At 32.5% G+C, this 12,110-nt stretch overlaps 1 protein-coding gene across 1 annotated transcript; it reads right to left on the bottom strand.

The window, feature by feature from the left end:
- Positions 1-1,755: 1,755 nt before the first annotated feature.
- LOC120334608 (cartilage intermediate layer protein 1-like) lies at positions 1,756-11,647 on the bottom strand. The gene is made up of 17 exons (XM_078109556.1): positions 11,554-11,647; positions 9,961-10,078; positions 9,553-9,690; positions 8,956-9,087; positions 8,544-8,687; positions 8,388-8,466; positions 7,961-8,141; positions 7,548-7,733; positions 7,036-7,212; positions 6,781-6,891; positions 6,359-6,491; positions 6,011-6,196; positions 5,636-5,705; positions 3,671-3,802; positions 2,968-3,094; positions 2,532-2,692; positions 1,756-2,356 (listed from the first exon to the last, which is right to left on the bottom strand). The coding sequence occupies exons 1-17, from the start codon at positions 11,605-11,607 to the stop codon at positions 1,999-2,001; spliced, it is 2,487 nt and encodes an 828-aa protein (XP_077965682.1). The 5' UTR covers positions 11,608-11,647; the 3' UTR covers positions 1,756-1,998.
- Positions 11,648-12,110: the final 463 nt, after the last annotated feature.

The raw sequence follows: 12,110 nt of genomic DNA on the forward strand, positions 1-12,110 counted from the left end.
CGTATCTGAAATATTAAACTAAAACGCCTGAATGTATATTGAAAGTCGGTTAAGCTTCGAGAATTACAACATTAGAGATTTTCGGTATTTTCTGGGAGCGCACTGCCAAAAAACTGAGAAATTTTGTTTACCCTATATTATGAAGAAACCGAATGCCAATAGTTTTATCGTGGTTTTAGTTGATTATCACGCGATAAACTACTTACGATTGCAATAACTTGGAATATGCCGAATGTTGCAACGTCTTAAAATAAGGGAAATGATTTACACCATTTAGTAAAAGAAATGCGGCACATGTTCTATTTTCTGGCAAGAATAACATCAAATTGCATCAATGATGCTGTGACATATGCATCAGTTGATGGTAATAAAACTTTTTCTAGTGGGTTTTTACATGTACTGTAACTGTAATAATACTCTACCAAGACGTCAAAGTGTTCTAAAATAATTGTAACTTTTCAAACTACTATTGATAAAATTAGATATTTTTCTAGTTTAAACAGTAGCTGCTGTTTTACGATTTTTTTTCTGGCCTTAGAATCATGGTCCAAGCTTTCATTGACTTGCGCTGGATGAAATATTTTCTCAGCAAAGAAAAGACGAACATATGCAAATTCAGTATGATTATATACTCATCCACTATTGCATGCATTATTGCAAAAACAAACAATCTGCGGCACGATTTGTCAGTGAAACAGTATGTTTTCGAAAACGGTTTCAAAATTTCTTCGTTTGTATAGTGCAGGGATGGCGAACCTTTTTCAATGAATGGGTCAAAAATAATATTTTTATCGCGGAGCAGAAGAGAGTGGGTCACAGATATTTGATCAATGTTTGTATCATTAAGAATATTCTAGAACTAATCTTATAAGCTTCTGTTGGTGTAGTTTTGGGCTTCACTTATGCAACAATTCCATCTGGGACTTTTTATGGCATTCGATTTTATGAAATTAGAGTACGAAAACACGCATATGAATTACCAAAAACGTTTAGAATTATGCAGCAATATATTTTACGATTCCAAAGAGTTTGTAGGGAATTCCACTCTGATAGTGTTATATTTTTTTCAACGGCATTGTAGGCGCTTCCAAAATAGACAAAACGTTGTGAGAAATGAACATATAAATTGCATTGTTATGTTATAAACGATATCATAGCCAATAGCCGGAAAACGATACACAGCGGTACAAGACATGCGTCCAAGATTAGAGGTTTTGGCAATTACCATACCGACCCAGAAATTATTAATTTGAATATGAGCGATCGCATCCCTGACTGCCCAACTGACGGTACATTATAATAGTTTAGGTATTGTTAAATTAATTTAAGGTCGGTTTTATCAATTTTGAGTACTGATATGTTAGCATTTTTTTTATTTTATTCGTGCGTTTGGCGGGTCACGCGGGTCAGTGGTTCGCCATCCCTGGTATAGTGGATTGATTAGTGGAGCCGGAACCCAGAGCGTGACTTGATACTGTCTTGCAAGAAGGAATACATGCAGTATCGATGGATATTTTTTCAGCGCATAAATTATGTCAATCCATGCATTTTTTAATATTGTGAAAATTGACCCAGGTTGATTTGGAGTTTAGCTATAAATATAAACGATACCAAAAGTGTGTATTATATAAATGATTATGAGTACAGATTATTATAAAGTATATTTTCCCCATAGAAGATAATGACCACAGCTATATATCTAACCAATCACTGGTCTAACCCTATATTACTACACTTGTGTTAATCCTCTGATATTTATTTTTTAAAGTTATTCACTAATGTGTGATTTTGTCGTAAAGCAATAATAACTAATATAACATTCAATACCGCACACCATTTTTGATGGACATCCAAGCCTGTTGCTCTCATTTGCCGATAAGACTTAGACTACTAGTTGAAAAAAGTTGCATGATAAATAATTCTTTAAACTGAATTTTATAGCAAACCATTTTAAAATAAAGCTTAGAGTGAGACTCTGCGCTAAAATTCGAATTGCAGTTAGGTGCCGGATCCGGATCCAGAGCCAGAGCCGGAAATTTCTACGGCGGATACTGAGAATGTTAGAACACCTGTCCCCTGGATACAATTGCGCCTCGCTTCAGTTTTAGCTAGCTTTGGATGAATTGCTCCGCTATAGAAGATGCCAAGTTCTGGAATATTAGCGAGAGGTGCAGCAGCTGTGAAACTTGAATTCCCCAACACAGATTCTACCCATTGGTATTCAGCCACGAGATCCCGAAATGAACTTGTGTTGATTGTTATATTTGGTGGAATCACAAGAGCAAATGTGAATCCTTGCAGTTTTGGAGTAATGGTCACTTCCGTTCTGTCAAATTCATTATCTGAGAGAATATCTCTGAAAATAATATCGATGCATAATAACAAATCACAGTGAAATAGATGTTAATATGTCTTTGTTTTTTGAATTTTATTTATATGATTTTTTCATTTATAATGATTTATATGATCAGTATCAGATCAAAATAAAACTTTCCAAATAAAAATAAATGCAAAACTGAAAGATTACATACGGACACTTGTATTCAACACATGCTGTTAGGCCATTTCCTTGAGATATTCTACGACCGTATTCCTTTCCTTTTGTAACTGTATGTGTTCCTCCGCGGCTGATTGCCTCAACTGTCCATTCTTTCAAGTCGTCTTCGATGACATCGATTGGCAACACATTCAACTTGATTATTGTAAGAATTTTTTGAAATTGATGGTATATAAATAAAAAAATCAACGTTTTTGAAAAATATCATTTTAATACAGGCAGTAATAAACTTATTGATTTGACAAAACAGGTCTATCTAATTTTTCGTTAATTAGGACCTACACATGATTTTGAAAATATCTACATTTCAAACAATGATAGTCTTGTATCATATAATAAGGATTGTGTGGATAATATTAGCATTTCAAAATAAATTTAGTCCTTTCTACTGGAACTTCAATTGCACCTACTTTCACATAGCACGCTTTGAAGAGATTTCTGTTTGGCCACCAAGAAAATACATCATTTATCCAAGGCGAAAAAATGTTGTTTTCGTCGATGGGAATTGTATTCACTTCAATATCTTCTGGTAAAAATCTTAAAATATGTAAGAACAATACTTTATTTCGAAAAAATGAAACAAATAAAACAGAATCATTTTATTATGCACGCTAGATATACGCGACGACATCATTTTGACCCCATCGGAAAATTCATCAGTGTTAACTATAGTAGTTTTTAAACTACAAAACTACGTGTACGTTGACCAGAACATTCCCATAATATGGTGACATGAATCTGTCCATTGCTTTATTTGGTGTCCCAAAAACTAGGTATTTTCAGTAGACTGAATAGATAAAAAAAAAAGTGGAAATGGATATTTTAGCTAAAATGTAGCGATTCTGATATTGGCTTTTAAATAAAAGCGATTTTAGGTAACTCTCATATTCTCTCAGCAATTATTGATTCCTAATTCCACTAGGAAAATTCATGCGTATACTTGTTTTACTTGCACGAAAATAAGTGAAATAAATAAAAGCACCACACACACTTCTGGATCACACAAACTGAGAAAGTTTTCGTAACGTTATATCAAATTCATCTGTTACGGGAGATAAAAACGCTGGATGAGGTAATAAAGGGCGTTATTATAGTGTTTTAGAATTGACCTACCTGGAAAGTCGAAAATGATAATCTTCGAACGGCGCTCTATAACAGTCATATCCATCTTGGTATATGGGTCCTTTTGAACCTTGTACAGCTCCACCTCTTGGTATTTGCACGGTGAAGTAATTAAGTTTGTTCCTAAATGATTGTAATATAGTGGAGTTAATCAATGTTATGATGATGTAAAAAAAATATCGCAATAATCTTGCTCACTTTAAAATGTACCTAGTACAGACATTCGCAACTATTGCTAGTATAACTAGATTTGCTCTTGTTCTCCAATATATTACTATTGGATATTGGGTAATTTCGAAGTTTAGTCAGCCAACAAGAGCAGATATATATGTTATTTATTTGCTACATTGCTGGCCACAACCAAGAAATAGTTTGTAAACCCTACATTGGTGAGCCGACAATCAAGTCGACATTCCATTCAAGATAGAGGCAGAATTTCATTTGTTGGAAAGGTGACCCCAAGGATATCAAATGCACAAGCCAAGGATAAAAAGAACAAGAAAAATTCGAAACAACAATAAATAAAAATAAAAGCGAAAAAACAAGAAGGCATACTTCTTGTATACTTGTTGTATCCAACTGCAAGTATACTACAGAGAAAGAGACTGTTATATGAAAAAATGTGAGTGAAACATTCACACTATGGACTGTTATATTTGAAAAAAATAGGTGTATAAAACAATCACACCATAAGGACTGTTTTAATACCGAGAAAAAAAATGTAAAGTTAAAAACTGGTCAGACGTCTTAACTATAAAAACAAATGAAAAACTATGAAACGAGGGAACTTCGGAATAAAACGCCCGCGAGTGAACGACTCGCGCGATTATTGCATTGTATTATATTATTGATTTCAATTTCGCATACAAAATGAATAGACATTCTCCTACTTCACATGTATTTCATACTTTTTTCATCCTAATTATTAAAGTCTCCAATATTTTGTACAAAACCCAACGATGTTCACTCAAAAGTAGCTGATTTATTCAATTTTGAAGATATCAGCATTCGTTTTCTTTTTGTGTTTAAATATACTTTACGTTGACTTTGAAATATTTTTAAAATATGATTTCAAAAGCGATCGTATTACAAACAAGAGAGCTATGCTCAAATATATGAACACGTAACAGCAGATACCACAGTCTACAATATATTGACACTGTACCCGGTATCGGTAACCTCAAATAACTTTTGAGTAGCGACGATTTTCGGAATCGGCCGTCACGCTTGGCGGATTAAAATACGTGTTCCCAAAATTGAAAAGTGATACAGCGAAATTTTGGATGAAATATCAGATAGGATTCATAGAAAACTTGGGAATAAATAAAAGTAATAGTTTTCTGGCAAAAAAAATCAATCTTTAACCCCTGAAAATATCAAAGCAATTGGTCCAGTATTCAAAGATAAAAGCGATTTTATCATGACGAAGAAGAAAAACAACGAGAACAACAACATAATATTCGATTGTATAACGATCGTTAGGTCCACTAATGTGCCAAAAAAGGCCTTCAGCATGTATTTGCAAAACGCAAATAGAATCCGAATTTTCATTTATAAACTCCTAAAGAGGCCAGATTTTTTCCTAACTACAGCCAACAAGGCTAGGTTTTTTTCTCAGCGTTTTAAAATCTATTAATGTAAAACGAAGTGTATTAGAGCAAAGCATTTGTCATAATCTGTTAGCTAGAATTGACTAACACCAAAACTTTCCGTTCCAAACACTGCTCAACATTCATTCTGTCTCATAATCATAATTTCCTCTTTCTTATGTTTTTATGAATTTTGTTACATTCTGTGTATATTTTTCACTGCAAGCACAAGCTTGGACACTGCTCTGCAGAAGTATTAAAGGCATTGAATGGGATATTGGGTAATTAAATAATTACTATGTTATTTTATTTGCTACACTCCTATTATTTTGTAAGGCAGTTGCTAATTTTGGTCTCATAAACTTACTGGAAGTTTAGTTCAGTCTTGACATCATCTGGTACTATGGGCTCAACAACAATATAATCCTTGTCTTCAGCTTTGAAACATAAAACAAATGTTGGCATGAAGAATTGTAAAAAAATCCAAAAATACGAAGTTGTTTTGTTTTTATTCCTGTGATAAATTATCGACAAAAAAGATTTCGTCTATAACTGAACAAAAAATATCGCATTAATCACATCAAAAACTTACTCTAATAAAAGAGAAAAAACACACATTCCTCAGTTTGATCTCGGGCTAAACCATTTCCAGCAACGTCAATAGACTTATTAGTACTTGATTTTAGTGACTTATTGCCAACCAAATTGATTTATTTAAATTTTAATTAAATAAAATAGATACCATATACTTGTACGATGTCAAACCATTTCCCGTTGCACGGAACCGAAACACAAATTCCATTGTAGTATGTATATCCCCTCAGATAATTTGCCCAAGCTCCATTTGATGACCTCGCGTATAATGAGATCACAGCAATTCCATATGTCTGGGTGGACTCAAGATATTGGGCGTCACTGAATACTCGGACTTAAAATGAAATTGAATATTGTAAGTGACATGCATAGATATTATTTAGCTATCATATTGCAAACGTATTTTCTTCGAAACCTGAAATGTTAACTTCTGGAATGATTTTATAGTTGAAGAGGTATTTGTTTATTATAAGGTTTAGAAAAATAAAATTTATACCTTTCATATAACAATAGGGCCGCAATAAAGCATCCAGGTTATAAATTTGACGAACGCTGCTTATGTCAACGCGTGTCATAACAGACGCATGATTACTTCTTCTTCGTCTTCTTAGTGAAGTTCCTGATGATGCCTGCGTGAAATTTATGCAATTCAAGAGTCATGCTGCACAATATCAAAAATGTATTTCTGTAACATTTTGTCTGTCCAAAGTCAGACAAGCAGTTTACAACAATGGTCACTCACGTCATTGTCATGTTTATTCACGCTACGCATTCTTGCAGTACATGCATACAAATCAACCAACAAAAAGACATAGAGGAAAGATAGGCGATTAGACTCACTTATCCCAACTCATAATTGTGCAAATATATAGTGTTGAAATATTTAATCTATGCAAATAATGTTTTTGGTGTACATACATTCATCTGTGATACTTCTTGCCATACTCCATCTGTTTCTATGAGTTTGAATAATTTCACTTCATCGATTTCTTCTTGTGAGAGACCATCTGTGATCAACTCAATTTGAACCTACGATAGAGTATTGAAGATGTTGAAAAAGGGTGGATATATCCTATCCTTTGATCATTTATATTTATCTCAACAAGTTGACATCACAATTGTTGTCTAAGGCAGTTACTAATAAAATATTGAAACCGAATATAGCATTCTCACCCCACGTGCATTCAATTGTCTTCCATCTGCTGTTTTAATGTCAGTTTGCAGCATTCCAGTGGATGACAAAAAGCCAGGAACACCTTCCTCGTCGTCATTTTCAGTTAAAAGCTGTGCTGGTATATTTTGCGAGTTTTCTCTGTTTGACGGGTCTATGAAATTGATCGCCGCTTTGACCTGGAATTAAACATTTATGAATTGAACAGAAAGAGAACTTCCGTTTTAAGTTTGAAACAATTGGTTGTATTATTTGTATTTCCATATTTTTATATTTGGGATGTCAAATAGGTCGCAAATATATCAAATAACCGTCACTATGATCGCGATTGATGGGAAATATTTAACACCTAAGATGCTCAAGTTCAAAGAAACTGGGATTATGGCATAATTCATAATAGTAAACTGCTATCACTTTTTAATTAGGTATTCATTCTTGTCTAAAAATATCATTCGAGGTTCGTGGTTTTTATTAAAGCAATTTAAAATCACTTTTTCGTGGAGAAATTTCTTACCTCTCCGTCATATTCAGTTCCATCGGGCAAAAACATTGAATGAGCACCGAATTCAATCGCTACATCTTGAGTTGTTCCAAGTTCGACTGTTGTATTTGTATTTGATGAAAAACTTATAGCAGTTGGTTTAAGAACCATTTTTACAGTTACTGAATAGGCATATTGGTTGCTTATAAGATTAATGATCTAAAATTTGGAATAAAACAAGTTAATGCAATTCTCGAATCATTCTGACATTGCAGACTATGAAAATGGGCCTATAGTTCAGTTAATCATAACAACGTAGGAAAGATATCTAGATTTCCTACTTCAAAATTCTCACTTCAAAGTTTTTTAAAGTAAAGTTAATAAGATAATCTAATTTTGGTATACAGTGAAAATAAAAATAAAACATTTGAAAGTTAGTATCCCACCTTCACTTGTGTAAAAAATAATTCGTCTACATCGTCGATTACTGAAAACGTAATACGATAATTTGACGGATATTCCACACTGAAACTGAAGTGTCCGTCTTTGTTTGCTCTTCCCACTTCAGTTTCGTTTATTTCAATTCCAAAAGAACAGTTGTGTAATTTGGAGTCACACCCTTCAAAGCTTAAACATTTTTAGTGTTTTTGATGGAATTTGAATCAATGATTCATTATTATTCAGTGGCGTCATTTCGGGCATATGTGGCAAAATGTCGAATTTAAGCATATTTTGTGATTTTGTTGTATTTTAAATACTAGAATTTTAATATTTGATCTAATTATTTTCAATTATTAGTACATGTCTCAATTTGAGACTGGCTATGTAATTGATAATATCAGTTCTATAAACTTTTAACTAAAATTATCAAACCTCCCGGCAACAAAAGCTCTGGGTGATTCGCAAATCTGGCATTCACATCTCAGTACTTTTGAGTACTCAATGTTTCCTCCTGAAAATAACAAAAAAATATATTATATTAAAAATTCAGTAGTTCAGTAGAAGTAGTTCTTCAAGTAAAACAAATACCTGGACAAGATGAAATTTTTCTTTCATAAACTGGTCCACAGCATTTAGGGTTGACGTCGTTGCTACAAAAACTAACAGAGCAATTTCCAACATCTCTTTCACAATTTGGTGCAATGACTTGGAGGTTCTCTGTGCGTCGACAAGCTGTGATTGTGATTGAATTTATATTTGAAAAACGACGATGCAAATCATTATGACGTCAAATTCCAAAATTTAATGCGAAATCATATATAATTTTTTATTGTTTTTTGAACTGTATTGAATCTAAAATACTATGGAGAAATGCTTAATCGTGTTATTTTTATTTTTACGCTTCACTTCAGATGCTAAGGTATCAATTCAAAATTGTTTAAACTACTTGTGGCTTGTACAATAACTAATTGAAATTTTTAATTATGAAGCTTTGATTTACCAGGGGCTCCTGTACAATTTTGTTCATCCGTTCCTCCAACGCAATCATCGGAACCATCACATACCCAATCTTTGGGAATGCAATTTCCGTGTAAACCACCTTGCATGCACCAAAACTGACTACTAGTACAAGCTGAAACAAAACAGATATTTGATTATCCACACCGAACTTTTAAAATTTTTCTTCCAACTACACAAATATGAAGCTAACTACTAATACACTATGAATATTTAGCAAGAAATACGCAATTTTTCGCAATTCGCTTATCGCCTCATGTACCTGGGTTGATAAAGTGTGATGTTTGTTGATTTGGTCTTAAAATTTGATTACGGTAATCATTTTATTAAAGGTTTTCTATAACCGCGCGACAAATGAACATTACTTTTTCAGTGACCTTTTTCAAATTTCAACAAAATTTTGTTAATTCAGACTAAATCGTCTGATTCTTTTTTCAAAGGTATACAATATATTATGCCGTTCTTATTATTTAAAACATATACCATAGCATTATACCAATATCTTATAGGTGATTAAGTAATTGAGAAATTTTCTAAAAATATTGGGGGAAAATGTGAAAGTTAATAGAATGTGTTTCACGTGATATCGCTGGACAGTCATTTTCGTCTTCTCCATTTTTACAGTCTTTCACACTGTTGCATACATTTGATGACAAGATACAATTAGACCCATCGTCTGCCAAAGCGCCAGACGTACATCTGAATCCATCACAATCGCCTGTAGATAAAAATACGCCCAATTAGAAAACAAATGTTATAAATGCAACATAATTATAACATTGGGTAAATTATTTTAAGTTTTTTTAGAATAAAACATATATGCAAAATAAAACTCTTAGCCTATAAAAAGTAATTGGAACGATAACGTATTACCCAAATAAATAGAAGAGTTGTCTCAATTAAACAAATGACAACTTTTTTTGTAATTATCATCCAGAAATGAGTAAGAAGCGTATTATATAAAAAAAATAAAACATGCAAGATTTACCGTTATTGCGGGAAAACACGACTGCAGTAGCAATAACAGCTCCAACCAGTGCTGAGGCCGCAACAATTGAAAGAGCTATCGCCCATTTAGGACATGTTTGTGACACTGGTTCTTTAGGCTGAAATCAATAAACTATTTGTTAAGGAAGAATTTGTAAATACTGAGTTGAAAAATATGTGACTATCAGTAAATTGGTACAGACTTTTTTTTACAAAATGTGCGACAATGAATTTGCATTTAAATTTGCAAATCTTCAGTTCATTCTCCCACATTTTTCAATTCAAATGATTATTGTCAACGTTATTCATATTGATTGCAACACAGTGAATTTATAAATGATTTTACGATTTGATTAAATCATATCGTATGCCAACGTACACGTTTTGAGGTGCTCAACTTATCGATATGCATGAGAATATAATTTAAACGTCTTCTAATTTAAACTTATGAAAATTTTCTATAACAACCTTCACAAAATTACTCTTAGTTGAAGCCATTTAATTTATTGGGCTTCACGGAATAAAAGAATTGAAGAAACAATTTTGAATATATTTTCTATAAAATTTCAGATCGGTTGGACTCTTGATTATAGCCCAAGGGCCAAAAAAAAGTTCCGGTGGTCAAACTCTCAATGTTTATTTTTTTCCTCTTCTTGAAATTTTCCGAAGGGGTTGGCAACGTAATATACAAATACAGCCAAACTATGCATATACCGCCAACTCATATACATATAGAGCCAAAGTCATATGCATATACAGCTATAACCAAATGTTTATATATATCCTACTCAATATACATATACAGCCATACAGTTGATAATGCATATTCTTTCACTGCCATATATGCATAAACAACCAATTTCATGCAATGTGCGTTCATCGATACCAACGAAAATTGGCGATACCGATACTTGATATTTCAAACCGCTGATATTCCGATGACTTGTGATTTATCATCAACGTATATACGATGTTCTCAACTCTTAACTTGGATAAACGATATTTTAGAACATGGGAAATTGATATTTTTGATTCAGATACAAATCAAACACGGCGTTTTAGAGAGATTTTTCTTTTGGAACATTAACAATGTTCTGTAGCGCTTACATTTGCTAGTTTTATTGCCGTTTAATAACGAGTACGAAAGCTAATACAAATAGGAGGTTGGCGGACGAAATATTAAATTCCCGCAAATATAACAAAATTACCATTAAAAACACAATTAAACACAATAAAAATTTCTAAATATAACTAAAATATATGAGCATGTCTAAAATGCATTCGATCCTCTCATTATTCCAACACTTAGGGTTAAACATTGCATAACAATGTTCACTCAACTTCATACTTTGGAAGTCGCTAATGATGAGCATGGATATTATCGATTAAAAGCAAATACCTAATAGAAATAATTTCGATTTTGTACGATGAAAGCTCAAAAGCTAATAATAAAACTCGTTTTAATTTTTTTTATATTAAGTCAAAGTTCTGTTAAGTAAATAAACAAAAAAACAAGCCAAAAATGTTAGCCTAGTTTGCTAATTGACACATGTACTGTAAAATGTTTCTAATCCGAAAATAAGAGGTTACTCACAAGCTCTCCATAGTACGTTGGCGTTGGAGTAGGATAGGTTGAATGTTTTGTCATAACTGGCAAATTATATATGGTTTCAATACATTAAGAGTTCTCTGTAAAAAAACAAAAACATGTCAAAAAAATTTTCGCTATCGATACAATTTATTCAGGTAAGATATTATTTTAAATATATTTTTTGGTATTTTCGTGGAGAGAATATTTTAAAAATGTAGTTGTTACAAAAATTATAGGAAATCTTGTATTTCATGTGTATTCTTCATGCGTTATGCATCTCAACGGCTTATACAGTTCTAAGAAAAAAAGTTTCGAATACACTTTCCTACATACATTTCTGGAAAGAATAGTATTCTTTAACATTTACACTCATCTAAAACAACTGATTTACTAACTAAAATTATCTTATGTCAAATATTTAAATTTCTGGAATTCAGCATAATTTAACAAATACGCCATACAACTAGAGGAATACTCTGGTTCATACTCTGTTTTACAATAAAGCAGAGCCGCCTATTTTTGACCGCGGGCATGATTACACATAAAGAGACATAGACCAA

The sequence above is a fragment of the Styela clava genome, chromosome 15 (assembly GCF_964204865.1).
Source record: "Styela clava chromosome 15, kaStyClav1.hap1.2, whole genome shotgun sequence".
NCBI classification, from domain to species: domain Eukaryota; kingdom Metazoa; phylum Chordata; class Ascidiacea; order Stolidobranchia; family Styelidae; genus Styela; species Styela clava.